This window comes from Anneissia japonica, unplaced genomic scaffold, assembly GCF_011630105.1.
Source record: "Anneissia japonica isolate Jap-2015-1 unplaced genomic scaffold, ASM1163010v1 scaffold3220_len204154_cov177, whole genome shotgun sequence".
Classification (NCBI taxonomy): Eukaryota; Metazoa; Echinodermata; class Crinoidea; order Comatulida; family Comatulidae; genus Anneissia; species Anneissia japonica.
Genome location: NW_022724029.1, coordinates 174,667 through 198,652, shown reverse-complemented (window position 1 = coordinate 198,652; position 23,986 = coordinate 174,667). Strand labels below are relative to the sequence as shown.

The 23,986-nt window shown below is 35.0% G+C and overlaps 1 protein-coding gene across 2 annotated transcripts in view; it reads right to left on the bottom strand.

Moving 5' to 3' along the window:
- Positions 1-36: 36 nt before the first annotated feature.
- Positions 37-23,986, bottom strand: part of LOC117112470 (oncostatin-M-specific receptor subunit beta-like) — a 44,834-nt gene continuing 20,884 nt past the window's right edge. Inside the window, exons 3-11 of one of the 2 annotated variants that reach the window (XM_033255557.1) lie at positions 22,959-23,201; positions 11,033-11,138; positions 10,129-10,295; positions 8,794-8,945; positions 5,507-5,663; positions 3,800-3,864; positions 3,491-3,596; positions 2,333-2,458; positions 37-604 (exon numbers count right to left, since the gene is read on the bottom strand). In XM_033255557.1, the coding sequence (XP_033111448.1) occupies positions 582-604; positions 2,333-2,458; positions 3,491-3,596; positions 3,800-3,864; positions 5,507-5,663; positions 8,794-8,945; positions 10,129-10,295; positions 11,033-11,138; positions 22,959-23,201 (1,145 nt within the window). In that variant the 3' untranslated portion in view covers positions 37-581. Of the gene's footprint in view, positions 605-818; positions 2,459-3,490; positions 3,597-3,799; positions 3,865-5,506; positions 5,664-8,793; positions 8,946-10,128; positions 10,296-11,032; positions 11,139-22,958; positions 23,204-23,986 lie in introns of those variants that run through there. The other variant, XM_033255558.1, reaches the window with a different exon arrangement.

The window sequence follows — 23,986 nt, the reverse complement described above, 5'->3', positions numbered from 1 at the left end:
CACTGCATGTCTTATATTTTTGGAAATAGTGGTTCGTAGTAAACATGCCTATTTTTATATACTTTGATAAATTAATTTAAAATAAAATATGTAATTCGTTGTATTTGAGATGTAGTAACAAGTATTTTATAATTTAGTTTTTACATTTTCGGTCATCTAATGGCGTGCTAAAAAGAAATGTTTCTCAGCGGTTCTTTCAAACAGCAATTTAATGTGGCTCAGAACTGCACCGTATCATTTCCGCATATTCTTTTTTTTTTGAAAATGTACCTCATAATTTCCTGGTATCAAAGCATGCAGCATTTATGAATATCTATAAATGTAATACAGTAATCTATCTGCTACTGCACAACCGCCGTCAACTAGGCCATCATGTGCAGGTGTAATATTAAACGTAATACTGTATCCTACTATAAATTTAAGAGGTTCTTGCGCTGTTTATATGGGTACAGCGGACTTTCCAATGACTCTGGGTAGAAATAAATTCAAATGATAGGAAAGGACCACCACTGAAGTTTATGACGCGCAGTGCGTCAATCAGAGGTCTGGTCGCATGTAAATGGGCCTGATAGGTAGGAAACTCACAATCGTATTAGCTTCGGTTCTGCGAAGGAAAAAAACACATTAAGAAAGAAAGTATGCGAGAAAAATAGAGTGTGGTTGCTTATGTGTTTATGAATCCATATTTTATGGAAATATATTCCTGTGATAATATTAAGATAAAACATAGTGCAATGACACCTTAAAATGTCCAGCCTTTATTAATAGTAGAAGTGGTTGGCGCATTGGTTGTGGTTTGGACTCCCAACGCGGGACAAAATCGCGTAGGGGTCCAGGCTCAGAACCCCACGCCGCTCCTACAGTGCAGTGATTTTATTTGTATTATAATAATTTATGCATTCCCATTTCTTATTAAATTTTTATTATTGTTTTCTTTTGTAAGTAAGTTTTTCAATTCTGTGGAATAACTTTATTATTAAGTGTATCGGTAACGTGTCAAGAGCCTCTATTTGGGCTAACTTTTTTAATTTTACAAGTAAATAGGCCTATATCGTACTTAGTAATGAGTAAGGACAAAAGGACAATTTATTGGAACTGCAAATGTGACCCAAGCTCACTCGTCCTCAAGCCAAAATTATTTTTTGTTATAATGGCATAGAACATATCATTTACTTTAAAATGACAGTTAAATGAACTCAATCGGGTGTCTGGAAGCAAATTTATGACCGTTTGAATAATTGTCATCTTCTCAACTTTCTTAAATCAAGTTTTGAGAAAAATGCTTTTATTTTTTGCAATTTCCTATTCATTTTTACTAACTCCCATTTGAAAATCGCTTAATTTTGCCTTTTACAGTTTGAATTTTAAACTCAAACTTCAGGAAGAGGAAGATTAATAATTATATTTTATTTATTACACAAAAACCCAATTTACACGAAATTCATATTTTATGGCATGTTCTGGCTATTGAGGCTTGTTTCTCAATACAGTGCTGTGCGAGTTTACAGCCTGTTTGTGAGCTTGGGTCACAAATATTATGTAATACAGTAAGAAACCAAAAGTAGAATCAAACTATCATAACTCAAGACGTTCTGGTCTAAAATAACATTTATTTTACTTTATGCAAAAGAGTTGAAGGAGGCAATACTTGTTTACTTGACTTAATTAGACTATTACATACTTTGAAGCTTTGGTTGAGTAATTTATAATAGCAGAAACTGAGCTGTTTCCCATAATTATTGCCCAGCAAATATCCAATTAGGGCAAGTAGGCTAATTTCCTCCTGGCTGAGGACAATTAGTTTATGTTCTTATTTATTGTTGGTTCTGCACGTCATTCAAAGTTTTTTCTGATCCTTTAGAAGTTCAGAACTGTTAAAAGTTATATTAAAGTTATTGTGGACTATGAAAACTGTCAAGTTAGTTGGTTGGTTGACTGATTGTTTATATTCCCGGACAATAATGGGCCAACATCTACTAAAGGTTTTGTTTTTTGTTTTGTTTTTTTAACATGCCATAATTAGACACTTACTGGAAAATATATGGACTACTACACAGTCGCAAATATTTGAGAGATTTCCAACAATGGCAACCTTCAGTGAGTTTGATTTTTTTTTTTACCTTTTGACCTTTTGTGGTCGTGTGACTTTGTTTATTGCTTTATACTTTATAAATATGCATTATTTGGTATAAGTATTTAATATAAATTTAAATAGTGGATGCGCCAAAAGCATCGTTACGTATAGATATAACAGACGGATAGAACAATATAAATCATATTAGGCATATATCATTTATTATTTATCACAGATTTATATTATAATTAGATATACCTTCATGTGGTTTTGTTGAACTCAATTCCATTTGTGTTGTTAAATTCACTGGTTGGCAGTTAATTGGACTTTCACCTGCGCTGTTGGAGGCCGTGATGCAAACGTTGTAGTTGCCGCCACCGATTCCTTGATGCAAAAAAAAATAAATAAAAAAAAAAATCAATGATTATTGCATTCCTTGATACAAAAAAAATCATCAATTATTGCATTAATTATGAATTATGGATGTATATATGATAGTACCAATAGTGTCTATATTTCATCCATCACCAACCGAAAAACCAACCAACCAAACAAAACAATCAAATCAATGAAATGTTATCAAACAAATAATAATGTATTTATATATAGAAATACATTATAGAGCTATTTAATAAAATAATATTTATATCTTTATAATAAAATAATATTTATATATTTATGACACTGTGATGACAATAATAATTATTATCATAATAGTAATACTAATACTAATAAATAATAGTACTGAGTTTGATAATAATAATAATAATAATAATAATAATAGTAATAATAATAATTGTAACAATATAACGATATGTTAACAAGTATAACATTGTAATATTTGAAGAATTTCATTTAGTCTTTAGTCTATAAGTTAAAGAACCAATATTGTAATAACATAGACTTTTAAAATATAAGGAGATATAGAATACAATGTATAACAATGATAATCACACAGTATAATATTTATGATTATAAATTCATAAACATTTGTAAAAAAAGGACATTTAAAATAATTATATGAGAAATTTATTATGAGTATGAGCAACGATATATTTAATAATAATTATTTATGGAGTATTCTTAGCAGTTTCTCGTGTTCCCGTGATATTTTTAGTATTGTATCTGTCAGTGGACACGCGTGTGTGTACACACCCTCAATCTCATAAGTAGAAAATTTAGAAATTATTTTGTTTACAAAGGAGGAGCCCAAAATACCATGATATATTAAATTTTAAACCCCGATCTTGAATTTTAACCATGTCACATTAGGTGGGTGATAGTTTGGCCTAACAAAGAACTCATAGCCCTAGTTATTGGTTGGTCAAACCTGGAGCCTATGTTATACTGTGTTAGGGCAGCACAATAATTTTTGTCATTCAGGTGAACACGGACACTGTCATCTATAGGCCTTACCTTTGAGCGAATACTCTGTATTATTGACATCGACGTCATAGCTTTCACTGTTCACGTATATTGTGTAGCCCAAGATTTTACCATTTTGACTTTCTTTAGGAACATCCTATAAAATAGTTAATAGTTAAGTAATTCTTTTAAACGATGACATTATGATATAGAAATACATTAAAACATAATCTTAATCATGGTGAGTAGGATAATATTGAAGTCAGTTTTCGTCTGCACTTCGTTTCGTTTTAGTTATAATAATGTATAATTATTATGCCTATTATAAAAAGGTATAAGGTTAAATCAGTAAAAACTTACGTTCCATTTGAGCAAGGTATCATCTTCTTGACTCTCTATCTCAAACTGTACTTCCTTTGATGGTCCTGAAATAGTATCACAGTTGTCAAAAGTAAATTTAATACTACCGAAGTTTAAAAAAATCCTTACTACACAACTAGGTGCACCAACACAACACAACAGAATACACCATATCAAGAGATAATCCCAGTGTCATTGGTTCAATCTTGGGCTCAGATCATGGGGTTAAAGGTTAAAGGGGTTGGCTCTCTCAATTTTTGATCGAACTCATCTGACAGCACAGGACTCTTTCTGACAGCACAGGATTTTTTTTCTCACTATTAAAACACAATTCCAAGCCTAGTAATGAGTCACATTATTATGTTTAGGTGAGAGGGCCTCTGAATATCAGCCGATCTTTAGGATACGCTAGAATGCTCACCCTCTATAATTATAGTGTTAAAATTTAGTCTGAAAAAACAAATGAATTGATATTAAAGAGCTCCGCAGCTTTTTAATTGTCATCATTCTGGGAAAAACATCAAGAGTTATTTCTTTGTGGCTGCAATATTAATTGACAACATTAGGCCTATATATGATTATTATATAGAATGCAGTTGGATAGCTTGGTGGTTAAAAATCTTGCCTTCCAATCAAAGGCTCGATCCTGGGTTTTAAGAGTTGTTCTCACTACCAAAAACTACTCTGCTCCTTAATCCTGATAATGTTACTTCGTTTATGAAGACTGCAGAGCATCACGTGTGTATGTTTGCATTGTTAATGTATATGCCACTTGGTATATTTATGGCTCTGGTCTAAAACAGGGGTGGCGGCAGGACCTGTCCGACGGAGGGGCTAAAGGCCCCGACGGGGGGGGGGCTAGTGGAGCGAATCGAGTCTCACTTGGCTGGGGGCCAGGGGGCCGCCTAGTGCCCCCGGTGGAAGCCACGGATATTTGATGAATTATGGCAAATTTTTATTACTTATTTGATAGGCATCGAGTTACTATAATATAACTTCATGTATGCTATGCTTTCTAATGTTGACATCAGCTTCCAAAACCAAAACATTTTGAATAAAGCAAGAAACAAAGAGTATGCAATGTAACCATTTAATTTATTTTCAAATCCTCATTCTTGAAAGTGAAATTCCATATTTTGGAAATTTTGCATGAAATCTGTCAACCACGTTGTCATGGTCGAGGTTGCTTCACCTATCACGATGTATTCCAACCATCATGAGGCTATCTAAATGAGCATTTATCATAACAGAACGCAAATTATTTTTAATTAGTCTCATTGAATTATTATTATTATTATTATTAATATTATTATTATTATTGTTATTGTGGTTATTGTGGTGGCTAAACGAATATTACATGTAAATATTTTTTTTATTTGTTTGTTCCCCGACAAAACTTATCGTCTTCCCCGAAGGGGGGGGGGGCTATAGCCCCAGCCCCCTCTGGCGCCACAACTGGTCTAAAACAAATAATAAAAAAATAGATTTCACTCCGACATTTTTTTTTTATGCTCGAGGGTAAGTTCACGGGGAAAACAATTGATCTGTGAGCTTGACCTTGTTTTTCACTTTTTCTTGCAAAACTTTCTTAGTTTATTAAGCAACATTCACTAAATTTGATGATCAACTTCTTACTTTTTGCGCAATCTAGCTAACAAATAGGCGGAGCACTACAGACAGTGGTGGAGGTAAAAATACTGTACTTACTACTTTCATTCGTTCTAAGTACCACGTAAGTCCAACCAGTGTAGCCGTTACCTGGACGAGTATACCGACTTCGAATGCCGAACTTGTAAAATCTATATGGCTTAAGGTCGTCTATCGTCTTCGTAATAAGACTGTTTACGTCAATTTGATCTGGTAACTGCAGGAAAAATGTAACATATTTTAATGAAAAACCTTCAGACTACAATTCGGAATGTCTACATTTAAGGACTAACTAATTTCACTGCTGGATATTTTATATCCAAAACAGTACAAACAAAAGTGAAGAACGCCTGCGGTGATTACTCCATGCAATACAGTGAATAAATTAAAGTAGAGATTATTTCTTATAATTATTTTTTGAATATTTTAAGGATCTCCTAAGGCATTATTTTGCATTTATTTACAGAGCAGATAATTTTTTCACAAGAATATTATTAACAATAAATATCAATAATGCATGATAGCACCTTTGGTATATATACTCCTCTTTAGTGAAAATATACAAAGGATTTGCTTGTCATGCCCGTCGGAACCGCACCGACTATACTGGATACTATGGCCATTCAGGGGCGGATCCAGACATTTTCTGACGGGGGCCCAGTAGGTATTCCACGCCCACCTCTAGCCCCACTTTGGTTGGGGCTGAGGTAAGCAAATTTTAAGAACAAGACCCTCTAGACGCTAGAAAATGGCACTCACAGATGGTAAAAATATACTTTTCAAAGCAGTGTTCCTCGACAACAAATTATTGACTTCCCTTCGACGGGAGCTATGCTCCCTCTCCCTTAGATACATCCCTCCCCTCACGGCTGTCGCAAAGGTCTAATCAAGGACCTATAGTCCGATCTATACTGAGAGTCGCAAAGCAAATTTTGATTTTGGTACCTCTAAATGCCCAGAAATGGCACCCATTCAGACTTAAAAAATTGAATATATAATGTATTTTATTTTTTATTTTGACATGAATATGTAGGGTGGCCCTGGCCGGCTGGTCATCCCACCCCCACTAGAGTAATATGATATATGTCATACATTCGCTCTCAGAGACACATTATGCTGTTATGTATTACAAAGCCATTTAGAATCAGGGTGGTGTAGCGAGTATAGAGGAACCAAAGGGGCACCTTTAAGGTTTGGTGGCCTGCAGATCTTGGTACTACATTCCGGCTAACAAAAAAAAAATCTGTCTTTAGGTCTCCTCTTTTGGCCTTTTTAATCCTGATTTATGTGTCGGGGATATAGCGTTGAGTTCGTTGTCAATCAATAGAAAATTCAAAATTTATTGAATGGTAAAATAATCGAGCTCTCCTTTCGCCCTCTGCTGGATCCGCCACTAAACTTATGGGTACACTTCCTTTTTTCCCTCTAGAAGTGTTTTAAAAGCAAGTAGCAAGATTTTGAACTTAATGCGGGAATCAATGGAAGCTACTGGAGGTCTCGGCCAACAGCGGTGATGTGAGATCGACGTTTTGCGAATGTTATAATTTGTGGAGCGGAGTTTTGAAGCCTCTGGAGACTAAATTTGAGAATTAGGAAGTGCGTAAAATAAAAAGAGAGAATTGCAGTAATCAAGACGGGATGAGACAAAATTTGATATAACAAAATATTAGTATTGAAAGCTCCAGTGGTGCTGAGAGGCCGGGAAAACCGAGGCAAGTGCCTCGGGGCCCGGGCCTGGCAATGGCCCGGGATAACTATAAGTAAAAAATAATAAAATAAAATAGATAAATAAAAAATATTAAGCATTTACATTCATCCAGTATCATTCATGTTTTTTTTCAAGAGAATTGTAAACAAATCTGACCGTTTATCGATAAAAGCTCGTAATTAATCCGTTCTAATTCTTTTTCATGAACATTTTCATGACTTCTACTACTCTAGCGTTTATGTTTACAATGTATTAAATAGTAAATTCTTTACGTTATTAATTATTAATTATCAACATTTTGACCCTGTACATTGTCAATATACATGCAAGTAAGAAAATACGAATAGACCTATAGAGATTCGATTTTCAAATAAATACTGAATAATTAGACAAGTGGTGGATTTAAGGGGAGGCCCAGCCCCCACCCCCTAACTTTTTTTTCCAAATTTAGCAAAAATTGTGAAAAAAAAGACTCAAATTTAAGACTCAGAGTGTCATTTCTGGCCGCCCAAGGGTGCTATAATCATAAATCGTCTTACCTCAGACCCGATGATGGTGGGGCTGAGGTAGATAGACCCTCCATTTGTGAAAGTCTTCTCTGGGCCCCATCTATATCAAATTCTTGGATCCGCCACTGTACACTTTGATACCTATGTTATGAATCTTTTCAGGTTGACGGTTGAATAAAAGGAAGGGCAGCTTTTACTTTTCATGTTTCCATTCTTTATTTTTAATGACCTGGTGAAATTAAGTTTTTTTTGTTTTTTTTGTAGGTAGCTTTGATCAGTAGGGTAAGAATGCTTTAATCTTTAGTTTATTCATAACTATGTCACGTACTAGGGCTAATGTTTTGATTGGTCAATCACTTTTGGTATATAAGCTTGCAAATATGGATAATTTTTCATTCCTGATGATGACATAATTAATGTCGAAATATTGAATCCCGACACGATGGCGTGCATTTCCGAACTTGGAGTATGTATTATATTATCATATCTGAGATTAATCAGTGGACCTTTTGGTTTTTTGTGAAATTAAGCACTATATAATCGATTAAATTATTCCTCTACCGTTAAAAGGCCGAAACTTCCGGGGGCAGGGTACTCCACCGGCCCCCGCCAGGGACTTGTCCCTTGACCCCATTGTGGGCTGCGCTCCCCCAGACCCCAATGGGCCCGTGCAGCAAAACTGCCCCCGGGGCTCACTGCCACTCTCGGCGGCTACTGAAAAGCTCCGCTTACTGCTAATTGCAGAAAAAATAAATGATAGTAGAGAGCTCCCTTGCTGTAAAAATATTAAAAATAAAAGCTCCATTTACTGCTACTTGCAGTACAAAAATATTGATAGCAAAGAGCTACCCTTACATGCTTAGTAAAAAGTATTAAAATGTAAAATCTCCTCTTACTGCTACTAAAATATTTTTAATTAGATGATGGTAATAATACTGATAATTATAACTGAAATGATGATGATGAAGATGATGATGATAATAATAAAAATAATGATAGTAATAATAATAATGATAATGGTTATGATGATAATGATAATAATAGTGATAATGGCAATAACGATGACAAAGATGATGATAATGATAACGAAATTATAACAATAAGAATTATAATTATTACTATAATATTACCATTCTGAACGTTTCATTTGTTTCACCATCGCACTCTTCGTATTTAAACTGTGATAGGAATTCCCAATATTCAGGCTTACTATTTCCTCTCCATTTTATTGTGGCTGAAGTGGCCGTCATTGTCGATTCTTTATATGTTATATTTGGTTTCACTAATAATATTAAAGAAAAATTAATTTTAATATAATAATACTATTGACAATAATAATAATAATAATAATAACAATAATAATAGTAATAATAATAATAATAATAACAATAATAATAATAATAATAATAATAATAATAATAATAATAATAATAATAATAATAATAATAATAATAATAATAATATACTTTGGTATGTAAGAGATACAATATTTGGGAATGAGCAAAATTTAATATGCTAGGCCTACCAAAAAAGTAAATTATAGAATTGTTACATTTCATATGTTATCACGCAGGAGAGACGATATTTTGGAATGAGCAACATTTAATATCAGATAATTGGCTACCAATATAAATTACTGTATAGTATTATAATCTTTACCTTTAAAATGGGAACTATCGCGTCGGTTTTTAAAACGGCCTACCGTAAGTGCTCGAATAAGCGCCGCACCAAACGTGATTTTTTTTCGTTAAGCGCCGCTCTTGAATAAGCGTTGCGGCGCTTAATCGAGAGTAATACATTACCCTGTGTGTTATAAAACACCTTGAGAAACAGGGTTTTAAATACAATGTATCATATAGGCCTACAGTGTTAAAATGAATAAGTAACACAATGAAAACACAAACATGTCTTTATAAACGTTTATTTATGATGATGTATGACCTATGATAGGCTTACCGAACTACGGGAATACGTGAAATAGGTAACATGGGAACGGGCTTGGAAGGCCGGTATTTTATTTTATTTTTTTTTAATAAGCGCCGCTCTCAAATAAGTGCCGCATTGAAGCTTCGAAAAAATTGTATAAGCGCCGCGGCGCTTATTCGTGCGCTTACGGTATAGAGGTGAATTATATCATATAATCGGTTCAATGGCTTATTAAGACAGACCGAGCTTTTTTTTTTAAATTTTAGTAGGCATAATGATTTTAATAAAACAATTTTCGTGGAGACCTATTATACATACTATGGCAAGAGTGACCCCTAAATTTTCTTTTTGACTTGAGGAAAAGGAGTAAGCTGAAAAGCCATTATGTCTGTAGAAGCACAATTTTGTGTTTTCTGAGGCCTAAGATTAAAGAAACATTTGTATAATATATTCAGCAGAATTATAAAAATCAATTAACAAGTTGTGGTTTTGATACTGTATGAAATAGTTGCATGCAATAACACATTAGTATTTCTCACATTTGCGCATAATATCATGAGTAGTAATCCATGAAGCACTACTAATGTCCTTGGTTGCGTTAACTCGAATATCTTGGAGGTTGTCTTGATATAATTTCGCCTCAATAACACTTGTACTCGCTATGCCACTGTGAGTCTGTGGTATCTGTAGGGTCCATGGAATTGTCCTGTTAAAAAGAATTTCACTTGTAGACATAGGCACTTTCTTGATGTTGTCTTTTAGCATTTTATGTTATAGGCCTAATAATAATAGTATTAATAATGATAATCACTATGTCCAGTAGAACATCAACCCAGTCAAATTATTCCTAGTAAATATGATCTCATTGGACCATGCTAAGTCATATACTGTAATGTAATAAGGACACACGGTGAGCGTCCTTATTATAATTAGACTTTAATCAATTTGTGGGGTTTTGACCCTAATGACCGATGTAACCTTTGACTCCGAATGGTGAACAGCCAATGTTTGGGAGGTGTCCCCATTCTACTGACCAAGTTAGATTAAAATCTACCCAATCTTTTGCCACTAGTGGTGTTGTAAAATGTTGCATGATGAAGAAGAACCAGAACAACGCTACGAAAATAGTACCGACCCCAGTCGACGGCTGACTGGGTAAGAATCGGAAGACTCAGAAGAACGTTCAGAAAACTGTAGTAAACAGTCTGACTGGGTAATAATGACAATATTAGGGAGCTTTTGCTTTGTTCGACACGACACTAGAGCGGAACCACTCATGTGTGACCGTCCACACATGAGTTGGCTAAATTGTGTCTTGAATCCACCCGACGAGGAGAACTTAGCGTTCTTGCATGCGCAGATGACTTTTAGTGAGGTCATTACGTTCTACGCCCTACCGTCGTCGTGCAATCGAAAGCTCTCTAATGATAACATGCAACTTACCCGTGCGTTCGGATTTCATATGTGTAGTGTACTCCATTTACTATATTCCATTTGCACTGGCAGGTAAATTCCGAGAGACTGGTACAGTTTACCACTGGTCTAATGTCTTTCATTGGAGAAATAGATAAAATAGTATTGTATAAAAAATAATACATAATTTGGTCACCTACAACACCTAAGATTCAAGTGAAGGGAAATACATTATGGCTAAATGTCCTATGATCAGTAAAAATGGCTCTGGTAAAAATGGAGTAACAAAAATGACAAAATCAGATTCAGATACAATTTTATTTTACATCAGGTGCGGATCTCGACATTCGCACCGTTCGCCGTAGCGAAGGTCAGGGTGAGAAATAAATAATATAATGTTGGCCATTTTTCCAACAACCATACTTAATTTTCCGCACATGCGTACATATATTTACAAGTTATTTTTAACATTACCATTAGGACATTTGTTTAAATCAAATTTTGGCCTATATCTTACACTTTTACATTGATTGTATTGTAGGCCCTACCTGAAGAGGTATAATATATTTCCTTAACATTATTGTCTTCCATAAAGCGCATAATAATACAGTACATGAAAACGTTACACAGCTACTAATCAGAAGTCGCCCAGTCCGTACATTGCCATTGGCGGCGATGTTACATGGGCACAGTCATTTGCCTGACTGGGGGGGGGGGGGTCCGATTTTCCCCCTCCCCCGACGAGGGGTCATATTTCCCCGACGCTGTCGCCACCCTTGATAGGAATGTTGCAGAGTTTCATATACGTTTATTTTGTGTACAAAATCTTTTTTAAATAAAAACTATCAGTTGAAAGCCAACTTAATGAATTATGCAAATTAACCAATTTAATATGATTTCAGCAGTAGTGCCGTATACTTCATATTTTGCCAACAAAGTAAATGTAGCCATATCTAATTAGACCAACACTAAAATGACACGTGTTTTAATCATTGTTTTAAATTGGTAATAACCAATTAGAGATTCACATATGAACAACAAAACAAATGAAAATATATTTGGCTTAATTATTGTTTTCAGAGATATCTTTCTTGTAATCTTAAGGATCTGTTTGTTTATCTTTTTATAGAAATGCCGAAATTAGCAATATTTGTTTTAAAACCCTGTGTCACCTTATGTGATTCCCCATGTAGTGAAGGATTCAAGGGGAACCCAGTCGGCCCGGGCCCCGTAAATATTTCAATATTATTTTTACAGAATAGAGAAAAAAAAATTATTCAAATTCTCTGCGTGCCATTTCAGGCCATCTAGAAGTGACATAATCATACTTTTTTCACTCATTCCCAGTCATGAGGCTGAGGTGTCTATCTGTGAAGCTCCCTCTCTGGCTTCCTCTATTTCAAATTTCTGGATCCACCATTGCAAGTGACCACCCCATCTGTGCGAAGGTCAAGGAAAATGTTGGATCTGCGCCTGCATATGTACATACATACATACAAGATACGTTTCTATCTATATGACAGTCACAAAACACAATATAAGTATATTTACACTAGAGTGTATACAATATATATAGGCCTAAATACAGTAAACAATGAAAACAGGTATACAATTACCTACTAAATTTAATATTTGCTAAACGAATAGCACTGAGAAGTATTTGTTTTGTAATTTGGTGTGATAATTCTTCCAGATAGGCTAAAACTAACATTGTTGTTTGGTGGATGATTTTTGTCATTAATTATTAGGCATATATTACGTTTGGTGAGCATGGCCTTTTCACATAATCATAGAATATTAGAAAATTAAATTTACTGAGAATTATTCAGTGGTTGATTATTATCCTGAACTACTTTATCATGGTTAAATTTACTGTAGGCCTTCTTTATATCCTAAAGAATCAAGTGGGAATTCTGTCGTGAAGTTTTCATTATGGAGATGTGTCTGAATCCAGTGGTTCTAGGAATGTTGGAATAAGGGAGGGGATGATGGCAGTGGGGCGGAGGTAAAGTGGGACAAGGGCTCAATGATTAAGGAGGGGCAATACCTGAGCATGATTTTTTGATATTTTTTGGCTTCGGGTAAATGGATGAGACTGGGGGTGTTGTTAGGGGGAGTAGGAGTCACCTCCTGCACACTCCCATAGATACGCCATTGAAGAAGTGAACCGCCTTTGGCGCTGTAATGCTTAAAAAATTAAAAACATGACAAAATAGGATTAGGCCCATGCCATCAGACATTGCAACATAACACCAATTGTCTCTATAGTTTTACAAGGGATTTTATGGTTGAGCATCTGTATTAAAAGGAAATTTGTGCAATTTTCATAGACTATGGGCTGTCACCATCCCCCCCCCCCGGCCCTCGGGTAATTTTGTGAGACAACTATTTTTAGAAACCCTACCTATAGAGGGTTCGGAATTAGGTTGTCTGCACATTGCTTAGTGGTGGGTGAACCTGTGAGGCGCTTTTCAAAATGGCCCCTAAAAGCTCATAAGAAGACATACCGGTAATACAGAGTACAAATAGTCACTTTAAGAGGTAAAATTGACTTGTTTTTGGAACTGAAGGCACCTAATAATAAGCAAGAACAGGCCTAGGTCAAGTTATCAGCGTTGACGGTGTTTTCAAAATGGCTACTGGGTTTATTTTTTTGTCACTTTTAAAGTTTTTTCATATAAATATTAATATATATATATAGCATCCATCTTCTGCCAACCTCCCAACTTGAAATCCCTGCTTACTAGCTCCAAGTTACCCATTCGCTCTACAGACCATGGTAATAGACCTTGCAACAGACCCAGATGCCAACTATGCCGCATAATTACACCTGGCACTAAATTCAATGTCCCAGGGACCAAGCAGACATTAAACCCACCGGCTCTAGATTGTAATACATCTAATGTAGTTTATCTACTATTTTGTACTAAATGTAATAACGGCAATTATGTAGGCGAAACCGAATGTGAACTTAGACTAAACAACCACAAAAACCAGCAAACGACCAACAAAAGACCTTCACTGTTGCTCACCACTTTAATTCACCGAAGGATACCATCAGTGATTTAGGATTTTAAATATTAGGTATCAATTTCAAATCGAGATAAGGCTAGAAGATGTGCTGAGATCATCGAATGTTAAATCGGATGTAGTTGGTTATACACATAGCCTACATATACATACCTGATAATGACCTATGGTCGAAAGTACTAGTACAATAAATATTTTGTTTTTAAGCAGATACAGAACTTTGTTTGAATACTTATTTTAAATACAAATCCTTCTATGCAGCAATTTAAGTTACTATGTATATATTATATACACACACACACACACACACACATATATATATATATATATATATATAATTAAATTATTATATTTCCTTATTTATAATTGTATTACTTATTTATTTTAAACTTTTACTAATTGTCTTAGTCATTTTGTCTTCTGGCAGGGCTGGAGATGGCTGTGTAGTCCAATCCTAGAATTGCACTAACGACCACAAGAGAGGCAGGTAAAGAGAGCAGTAGTTTCTTGAGAGAGACCTCTTGCTTTATTGGCTTTTCTAAGTTCTGTTTGGTGTTGATAGAACAGGTTCTCTCTTGCCTCAGTCGCTGTGTGAACATGATGTTCTACCACTTGCCAGTAACTCGGGGGATTTGACGTCAGTGCCAGCCGAGGTGATGTCACGTGTATGTATCTTTATACCTCAGCAAGGGACTGCCTAAATTGCATTTTCGGCGTGCAAGTTCACTGTAGAGAAGTTGCTTAGGGATGCGTTCACAGTCCATCCTGATTATATAGCCAATCCACATTAACCTCCTCTGAGTAAGAGTAGTGAAAATATCATGACATCCTGCAGTGCTTACTTTATCTTGCCAGTTAATATAGAGAATACGTCGAAGAATGCGCATGTGAAAGGTATTAAGCTGTTTCTCTTGTTTTTTTGTATGATGTCCAAGTCTCAGAGGCATATAAGAGCGTACTTAGTACACAAGCTACATACACTTTAATCTTTGTTTTACTGTCAATTTGTTGTTCTCCCACACTCTGTCCTTCAGTCTTGCCATCATCATTGCAGCCTTTGATAGACGCCTCTCGAATTCTACCTCCAGAGATAGGTTGGCAGCAATTGTAGATCCTAAGTAGATGAACTTTTCTACATCCTCTAATGCAGTGTCATTGACCTTGATAGTGGTAGAGTTAGTGATGTTGTTACTGTGCATGACTTTTGTTTTCGCAACACTGATTTTTAAATCAAACTTCTGGCAAGTTGATAAAAATACTGTCATAATAGCTTAAAGATCTTCACCAGAATAAGCTACAAATGCAGCATCATCCGCATACAGTAGATCCTGAATGTGAACAAGACGAGTATTCGATTTAGCACGAAGTCGGGCTTGATTGAAGAGACCTCCATCTGTGCGAGTTAGAAAAGCAATACCACAATCAGAAGGTAGTGAATTAAAGGTATGATTCAGCATAACAGCAACATATATCTCAAAGAGGGTAGGGGCAAGAACACATCCTAGCTTTACGCCATTTTGAATACAAGGGCGGAAAAAGGCCTTGTGGTTGATAAGATCAAACGCTTTCGTAAGATCTATGAAAGCGACATAAAGATGCATATTCTGCTCTCTATATTTTTCCTCAACTTGTTTCCGTGCGAAAATCATGTCAATTGTTGACCGGCCTTCACGAAAACTACATTGAGAGTCACTGTATACTCGATCGGCAATGATTTTCAAGCGGCTAAGGACTATCCGTGCAAATACCTTTCCCACAACACTTAGAAGAGTAACTAAACTTCATAAATCCCTTTGATGTTGATAACAAGAATGTTCTATATGTCTTCTGGCGTACCGGCACCAACTGAGATCGTACAGGATCTTCTCCAGGCTGATTTCACAAAGGTTAGTTAAAAGCAAAGGAACTTTTCGTTTTTCAATTAAGAAGTGTGTGCTCAAAACATTTACAAATCTTGCAAAGTCTTGTAAGATCACTGGTAAATCAAAGAAGACTAAACAAGAAACAGAAGGAAATGTTTTTTGGCAGCTTGTACTTTATCAATGAAGCACGACATTAGTTTGGAAAGGGTACTCAGTTTTCCAAGGCCCTGTACCGTGGGCGCTGACAACGACTGATGGAATTCTTGTAAAACAGGCAATTCTGAACAGATGCATATTTTAATCTTTATTTTAGATCGTGTAGACTTCGTGTAGATGTTCGTTTGTGAAAAGAAATGCATTGGTATACAGAGTGTAGATGGTGAGAAAACTTAAAATGAAGAAGTTGAAGAGTTGTCATCTACTCAAGATGAAGGTGATACCAATAGTATCCTTCATTGCCCACACATTGGATCACACACACCACAAAGTTCCACAATAAGTATACGATCTCCGAACACAGATGTCTTCATCCTTCTGCTTCGTCACACACAGAAACTGAAACTAGCCATTTTATTTGAAACAGGTGTTGGCAATGACAGACTGTACACAGAGTCATCAGTGATGTGGAGAATGATATGTTATGCCCTTCCAGCTCTGTATGCGTTTAGTGAATGCGACACGACCAGTGCCTTTGTCCGTAAGGGAAATGACTCCTTTAAAGTTCATTAAACAAAATCCAGAATTTATTGATGTATTTATGATTCTTTTGTTGTCAACTGTAATCGAAGACTACATTTATGCGAGTTTAGAGAATCTTGTACTTATACTTAGTACTTATAGAGGGACCTCAATATTCAGCGTAAGAGGATTAGGAAGAAGATTGAATTAATAAACTTGGCAGATAATATATTTAATGCAGAGGAAACAGTTGATCTCAAATAATAACAACTAATAACATACTTTTCACAAAATCATTACGTAGTTTTGGCCCATAAACTAATAACAAAACTATGCCCCTTTTTATAAAATATACAATACATGCATTTTAGCCTGCTACCTTTAAGGCCTTGGTTCCATACAATGGCTACACTGTCGCTACAGTGTTTTCAGTGCAATCGTTATACTGCGTAGCAATCCCCGATGCAATAGGGAAGCCACCCCCATTCCACCGACCAATCAGTATCGCGATAACCAAGTGTCCACAAAATATAAACTTGGATGGTGAAATTGATGGTATCAGATTTCTAAACCATCTCTAATAGAAAACTGTACAGGTGATTTAACATAACAATAAACACCAACTAATGTCACGATCAATTTCTACTGCAGCTATAGCACTGCACATAAAATTGACAATTGCTAATTGCACCATTACTACTAAATCTAATCGACGAAATACTCAAACTACATAATGTACCAACAGGAAATACCTTGTCTGTTGAAAACAAATTAATGCCTGAAAGAACTGTTAATGTAGAGAGCAGTTTTAGAAGTTTGGAGAATGAGGCTTTATAGAAAAATAAATAAATAAATAAATAAATAATAATAATAATAATAATAATAATAATAATAATAATAATAATAATAATAATAATAATGATGATGATGATAATGATGATGATGATGATGATGATGATGATGATGATGATGATGATGAGGATGATGATGATGATGATGATGATGATGACGATGATGATGATGATAATAGTAATACCTTATTTCCTCCAAGTTTACATATATAAAAAAGAAATAGGAGAGGGTCAGAACAAAAGAGGATGAAGTTGCTATACTCGAAGAGTTTGTACGAGTAACTCAAGAGTAGTCGGAGAATAGAAAAAAAAATTAACAGAGCCAGTGTTTGTCGATGGGCTCATTACATGCATAATTAAGAGAATGATATTAAATAGGAGGATATGATGGAAGGCCTGATGAAATTATTTAGGAGATGAAAGGAGAATTATCAAGTACGCTATGGAGAGTTCGCTCACAAACCACACTGCAAGAGCTCTAAATCATGTTTTAACGACTCATGTAACCGGAAAGTCTACACAAAAGTACATTGTGCTGCTACGAATCGTTTCCACGACGTAAAGCGCTTAAATATTTGTTCATATTTGCAATTTCCAAATTTTATTCTAAGTGGCATTTCCGGCTGTTTAGGGGTGTCATTAAAAAAAATGTTTCTACCTAAGCCCCAACCATGGTGAGGCTGAGGTGATATCGACCTTCCATCTTTGAAGGTTCCTCCCTGGCCCTCTCATCTTTTGGACTGCAACCGAAGCAGAAAACTTGAATTTGAAACAGCAGAGTATGCAAATTAACTACAGACAAGCTTTTGCTTGAACCAACAAAACATAAATAGGATGAAAATTCAAATGATGTACATTGTACCACAAAAATGGATGTCAAAACTAGAGCTGCAGAAACAGCGCAAATAGAGGCTGCACAGACAGTCAATTTAGCTGTAAAGACAGCAAAAGACAGGGTTGCAGAGACCACCCTATCTAGACCTCGTGACGAAGATGGATTGAGCGTATTTAGAGGGAATTTTTAGAGTGATTCCACTGGTTAGGTGGACAAAATGGAGGGTGTACTTGAACAATTTGATGCGGAGCTTCATGGTCCAGAAATTACAGAGGAGCGTGCCAAAACAAATAATGATAAATTCTCAGTAGATTTAGGTTTTAATAAAAGAAAAGAAGTTTTAAAATATCACAAAATTCCGAAAAACTGTGGAGAGTTGTTTTTCCCTAAAGTAAATGCTCAAGGGGTAAGCTGAAATGTTTTCACAAGACAGTACTACTTCATGACAGCAATAAACGTGTGGTGGGTACTCTTGTCCGGACCTTAGATGACATATTTAAGGTGAATAAAACTACGCTCAATACTAAGAGCATGGCGTCAAACTTGCTGGAGTCGCTGGCTTCCCATGAATTTTCCATTAAAAGGTGAGATACACTTAAGACGTTATTAAGCAATTATTAAAAAATCAACATGCTCTAATGCGAATAAGCCTGGAAAGACTGCAGGGTTAAGGCAGCAGAGCCTGCATATGACATTACTAGATACCATCCCAAAGACGAATGCAGCATTTTTTTACCGTACAAGAGGGGTGAATACTCAAAGAGCCACCTCTCATTACAAGAGCCAAATCCATCAATTCCGGGGACACAGGCAGTACCAAGGCAAATTTACCAAGAAAGGAAAAGGACCAAAACAACAGGTGAGCATATTTAATTGGTGGGCTACTATTAGTATACTATATTAAAATATAATTTTGCCAAAACATGATTTTCTCAGATGCATCAGAGGAAGGATGTAGAGGAACTTTAGGGGATGAGAAATTTGGCGGCAGATGGTTTGAGAAAAATAAAATTGTTACAATATTAATCACCTGGAATTACTGGATGCTTTTTTGAGCTTTAAATTCATTTAAGGAGAAAATTAAAAATATGAGAATTGGAGTTATAATATTACCGCCCTGGCCTACATAAATCATAGGGGAGTCCGTAAGCCAGAGTTAGAATTAGCACATAACATTTGGAAATGATGTATCACATTTAATTTAAACATAGTGGCAACTCATGTAAAGGATATACAGAACACAATTGTAGACTATGAGTGCAGACAATTCAATGACCGTTGTGAATGGTCACTAAATAAGTAGATTTTCAATACCATATTTGCAAAATTGGGCAAAGAAGGCATTGACTTATTTGCTTGACCTAGTTGTTTCCCATTTAAATGCTAAATGTAACAAATATATTGCGTGGAATAGAAATTTGGATGTGGAGTTTATTGATGCATTTTCTCAAAAATGGTGTAGTTTTATTTTTACAGTAGGCCTATGTATTTTCACTCCGTTTAGCATAATCGCATGAGTTAAACAGAAAATACGCAGCGAAGAGGCAGAAACAGTGGTACCGTAGTTACTGTATTGCATTTTGGCCGACTCAACCTTGGTTCACGATCTGGGTAGACGTATTTGTAGACAATCCGATTATATTACCGAAGTCAAGCTCCCTACTGACGCTGAAATACGACAAGAAGAGGTTGCATTCTTTACAAAAAAGTTAAAATTGATACCAGCAAGATTTTTGGGAAAGCGTATAGTAAGCGACAACTTTCTTAGAGGACTGCCAATTTTCTCCTCCGATCATGGAAATCAGGAACACAAAGCAGTATTCAGTGTACATCTGAAAATGGCATGAATTTTGTAACCGACGGGCAATTATTATGTTGGACCACCTATAAAATTAGTTTTATAATTTTGAACAATGTTTTAGATCAGGGTGAGTGTAGATCGGGTTTGAAGCAAAGTAGGCGAGGTTATACACCTCCGCCGATCCACCTTAAAGAATGTCCAGATGATAAGGCGCTAAGCATATATGTAGCATTATTATAAGTGTATTTGGAAAGTACAAAAGTTCTTCGATGTGAAGAGACAAAACTTTTTATAAGTTATATAAAACCTCATTGAGATGTTTAGTTCATGCACTACAAGTAAATGGATAAAAAGAGTGATGTTTAAATCTGGAATTGATACAAATGATTTTAAATCCCATAGTATTCGAGCTTCCCGTAGAGGAGCAATAACTTGATGTGGTTGGACTTGGTAATAGGTTCGTGTTATGATGGTTGAGCCTATTTCAAATTACTAATGATTACAAATTTCCTTTTCTATTTAGTGGGGGAGGGGGGATTATTTCATTTTATGTAAGTTTCAATTAGTTGTAGCTCATCTTAATCATAAATCAGCAAATTTTATGAGCAAAGAGTTTAGATGGCGAGACGTTTGTTTTAGAGTTTAATGGTTTAGTTTTATTGTTTAGGCGGCCAAAAATGGAAGTAGAATGAAAAAAGTTAATGGTAGGAAGTTCACATATTAAAGAATTATCTATGCCTAGAGAAATCATAATAATCTTAAAGAAATGATGATACAATTATACATAGATTGTATTCAGAAGTCAGCGTAACTGATACATACAATCTCGTATCATAGAAGCGAGAATAAGATTCGTTGCTAATCTAGGGCTACATTTGTTAAATTGTTAGATAACATATTATCAACATACAGTAAATTTAGATATGATAGAGGATAATTAATATGAGAAGTAAGGCTAGAATTTAGAATTATGTGCCTGATTAAGCCCAGCGGTTTATCTTTAAAACCTTGAGATATAATGTATAAATACTTTAAAAACTTAAAACAGTATAGTTTGAAACTCTAGTAAAGCTGGCGCACGGCAGTTAGGTGGTCATGCTTGAGTAATTACCTAATTAGTATATCTGTTGATTATAACTAGGGCTATAGATAAATTTTACAAGCTTTGTTCATAATACAACACCAATTAAATTCTGCAGCTCGCCTTATTAAACAAATTCCTAAAAGACATCACATTACCCATATACTCAGATCACTGCACTGGCTTCCAGTACGACAGCGTATTGTATTTTAAATTATTGTCTTTACTTACAAAACGCTTCATATTTCTCGTCATTTTACCTTAAGGAACTTATTCAGCTCCGGTCAACATCATGCAGTAGAACACTTTAGATCTAGTAGAGTCATTTTCATGAGATCCGTGACTAATTTTAGGATACCTTTTTTTCTCGATGGATTTGGCAAGATGGACCAATTTAGATAAAATATAGCTCCTATATACCTCTCAGATATTGGGGGAAAGTCGCGTTTGAGGGCGTTTTTCAAAATGGCCGCCTGTTGATGTGGACGCTTGTATCTCGATAGCCACTGGTCAGAGAGACTTGATTTTAGTCTCAAATTGTTCACAATATGCACGTTCCTATTTGTTGTAATACAACTTTTTATCAAAAAATGGCTAGAAATGCGGTTTTTGAAAGTTTGACCTTTGACTTTGTAATGTCGTATCCCGGTAACTACTGGTCATACAGACTCACAATTGATTGCAAATTGTTCAGGAGATTCATGTTTATATTCGTCCTAATGAAACAAATATTCAAATTGTGACCGGAAACGATACATTCTGACATTTGACCTATTGAAGGGTCATTCCATGTCAAATCAACCAGATTAAAAAAGAAACTCCTGTATGTCCGTCTCAGATTTTGATGAAACTCCATAAAAATGATCCACTGTATGCTAAACTAACAAAAAAAAATTAGCCTCATAGGATATGTAGTTTTCGAGATATTGACTCCTCAAAAGTATGGGGCGTGGTTCTTCAAGGTGTGCAAACGCAATTTACTTCAACTTTGGAAGCTTATAACTCGAGATTGGTAATAGCTATCAGGGTCAAACTTTCGGTTTAGCATATAGTGGATCATTTTTGTGGATTTTTTTTTAATCTGGTTGATTTGATATGTATATCATCCTCCCTTTGGGGAAGTTGGAAGGGTTACCCTCTTTTAATATTGTGGAAATAAAAACAAAAAGTGTTGCTGGAGGCCAGGGAGCCGACAAGGGACCACGGTGGGGGCTCAGAAGTAAAAAAAAAACCATGGAAGCTACTGGTATTCGACAGGTTTTGGTAAATTTTATGAGTTATTTGATAGGCGTAAGGTTACTATAATTATGACTTCATAACTGTTGTAATGTCCAAACAAAAGTCGAAAGTTCTTTCACTTATGATCACAATGAATTCCGAACTTCATGAGTGTAGTTTTATTAATGATGAACTATCATGAGGCCTGGTCGACCTGCCTTTGTTTTTGGACTGAATCATCATTGCTAATTTACGAATAATACAAAATAAAGTGTTTACATATATCTTTGCTGACCGGCATACAAATAACGCCCTTGTATAGGCCTAGTATGAGTGACTGCTCTAATGTTCACATGAACAATGAAGTTAGGCCTTTCTAGTAACACACTTGGTTTGACGGTAATTTTAATAGCATTCATGCCTTGTTAGTCCGACATAATTGTTTGTGTCATACGTTTCATGCACACATGCCTATTACCTAAACATAACTAACCTGAACACCACCTACGCTACGCCACTGATAGAAACTTAAATATCCTCTCGTGAGTGTGACAACTATTGTGCCAACGGTAACTGAACGATATAAATTTGACTTTTTACCTGGTTCTTCAACTCTAAGTGTTGTCCTGTTCGATAGATTGTTATATCGACATACGATCAGATGATAACCTTTGTTGACGTTTGTTTTCATGTATTCCTCTTCAGCAGTCAATACTGAACCAGTATACCAGTCAGTCCAATTAGTTGCAACGAGTTGATTATGTGTTTCATTCCTAAATTTACATTTCACCGTGACATCACTTCCAACATAGAACTTCTCGTCTTTAGGGTAAATATATAGTCCTAACGTATTTCATGAAAAACAAAGTAAGCATTGCTACCGTTAATAGTCCCATTGCATATAACTGATATTTTTTAAACTAATTGTTTTATCGTTAATCGAGATTCCCTGTGATATTTATATTTCTTATTTCATAATGTCACATCATAAATTGTCATATCTCAAATCATATATATATATATATATATATATATATATATATATAATGTATAATATCATATATCCTATACCAAGGTTATTGTATTGTAATATATATAATTCACTATGTTGCTTTGCATTACATCACATCATATATTATATTCATTATGGTGCACTTTTTAAATACCACGATATGTTTAAAAATGTGTAAACAGTAAGGCGTCTGCATACACAGCAGAAGGAGTCGTGTTCAAATTCCGATTTTAGCAAATTTGTTTTAATTGCAGATTTTTCTTCTTTAACTTTTAAAAATGTAATATTTAATTATAACATTAGAGCAAGACGGTTTATTATGTTACACGTGAAGATATATATATATATATATATATATATATATATATATATATAATATAAAATAACAATAATAATAATAATAATAAATAATTAATAATACTTCAATAATACTTCAATAGGCCTATTTACGATAGTGTAATTAATGAGATAATTGTTGATTATCTCAATTGATATAGAAATATAATAGGTAGGCCTATATACCATTAATAATGATTCAGCATATTAAATCAACAATACGTCGTAAATGTAAAATTTGTTTGGTTTTTTTTTCAATAAAATTTTACCTATTTTATTC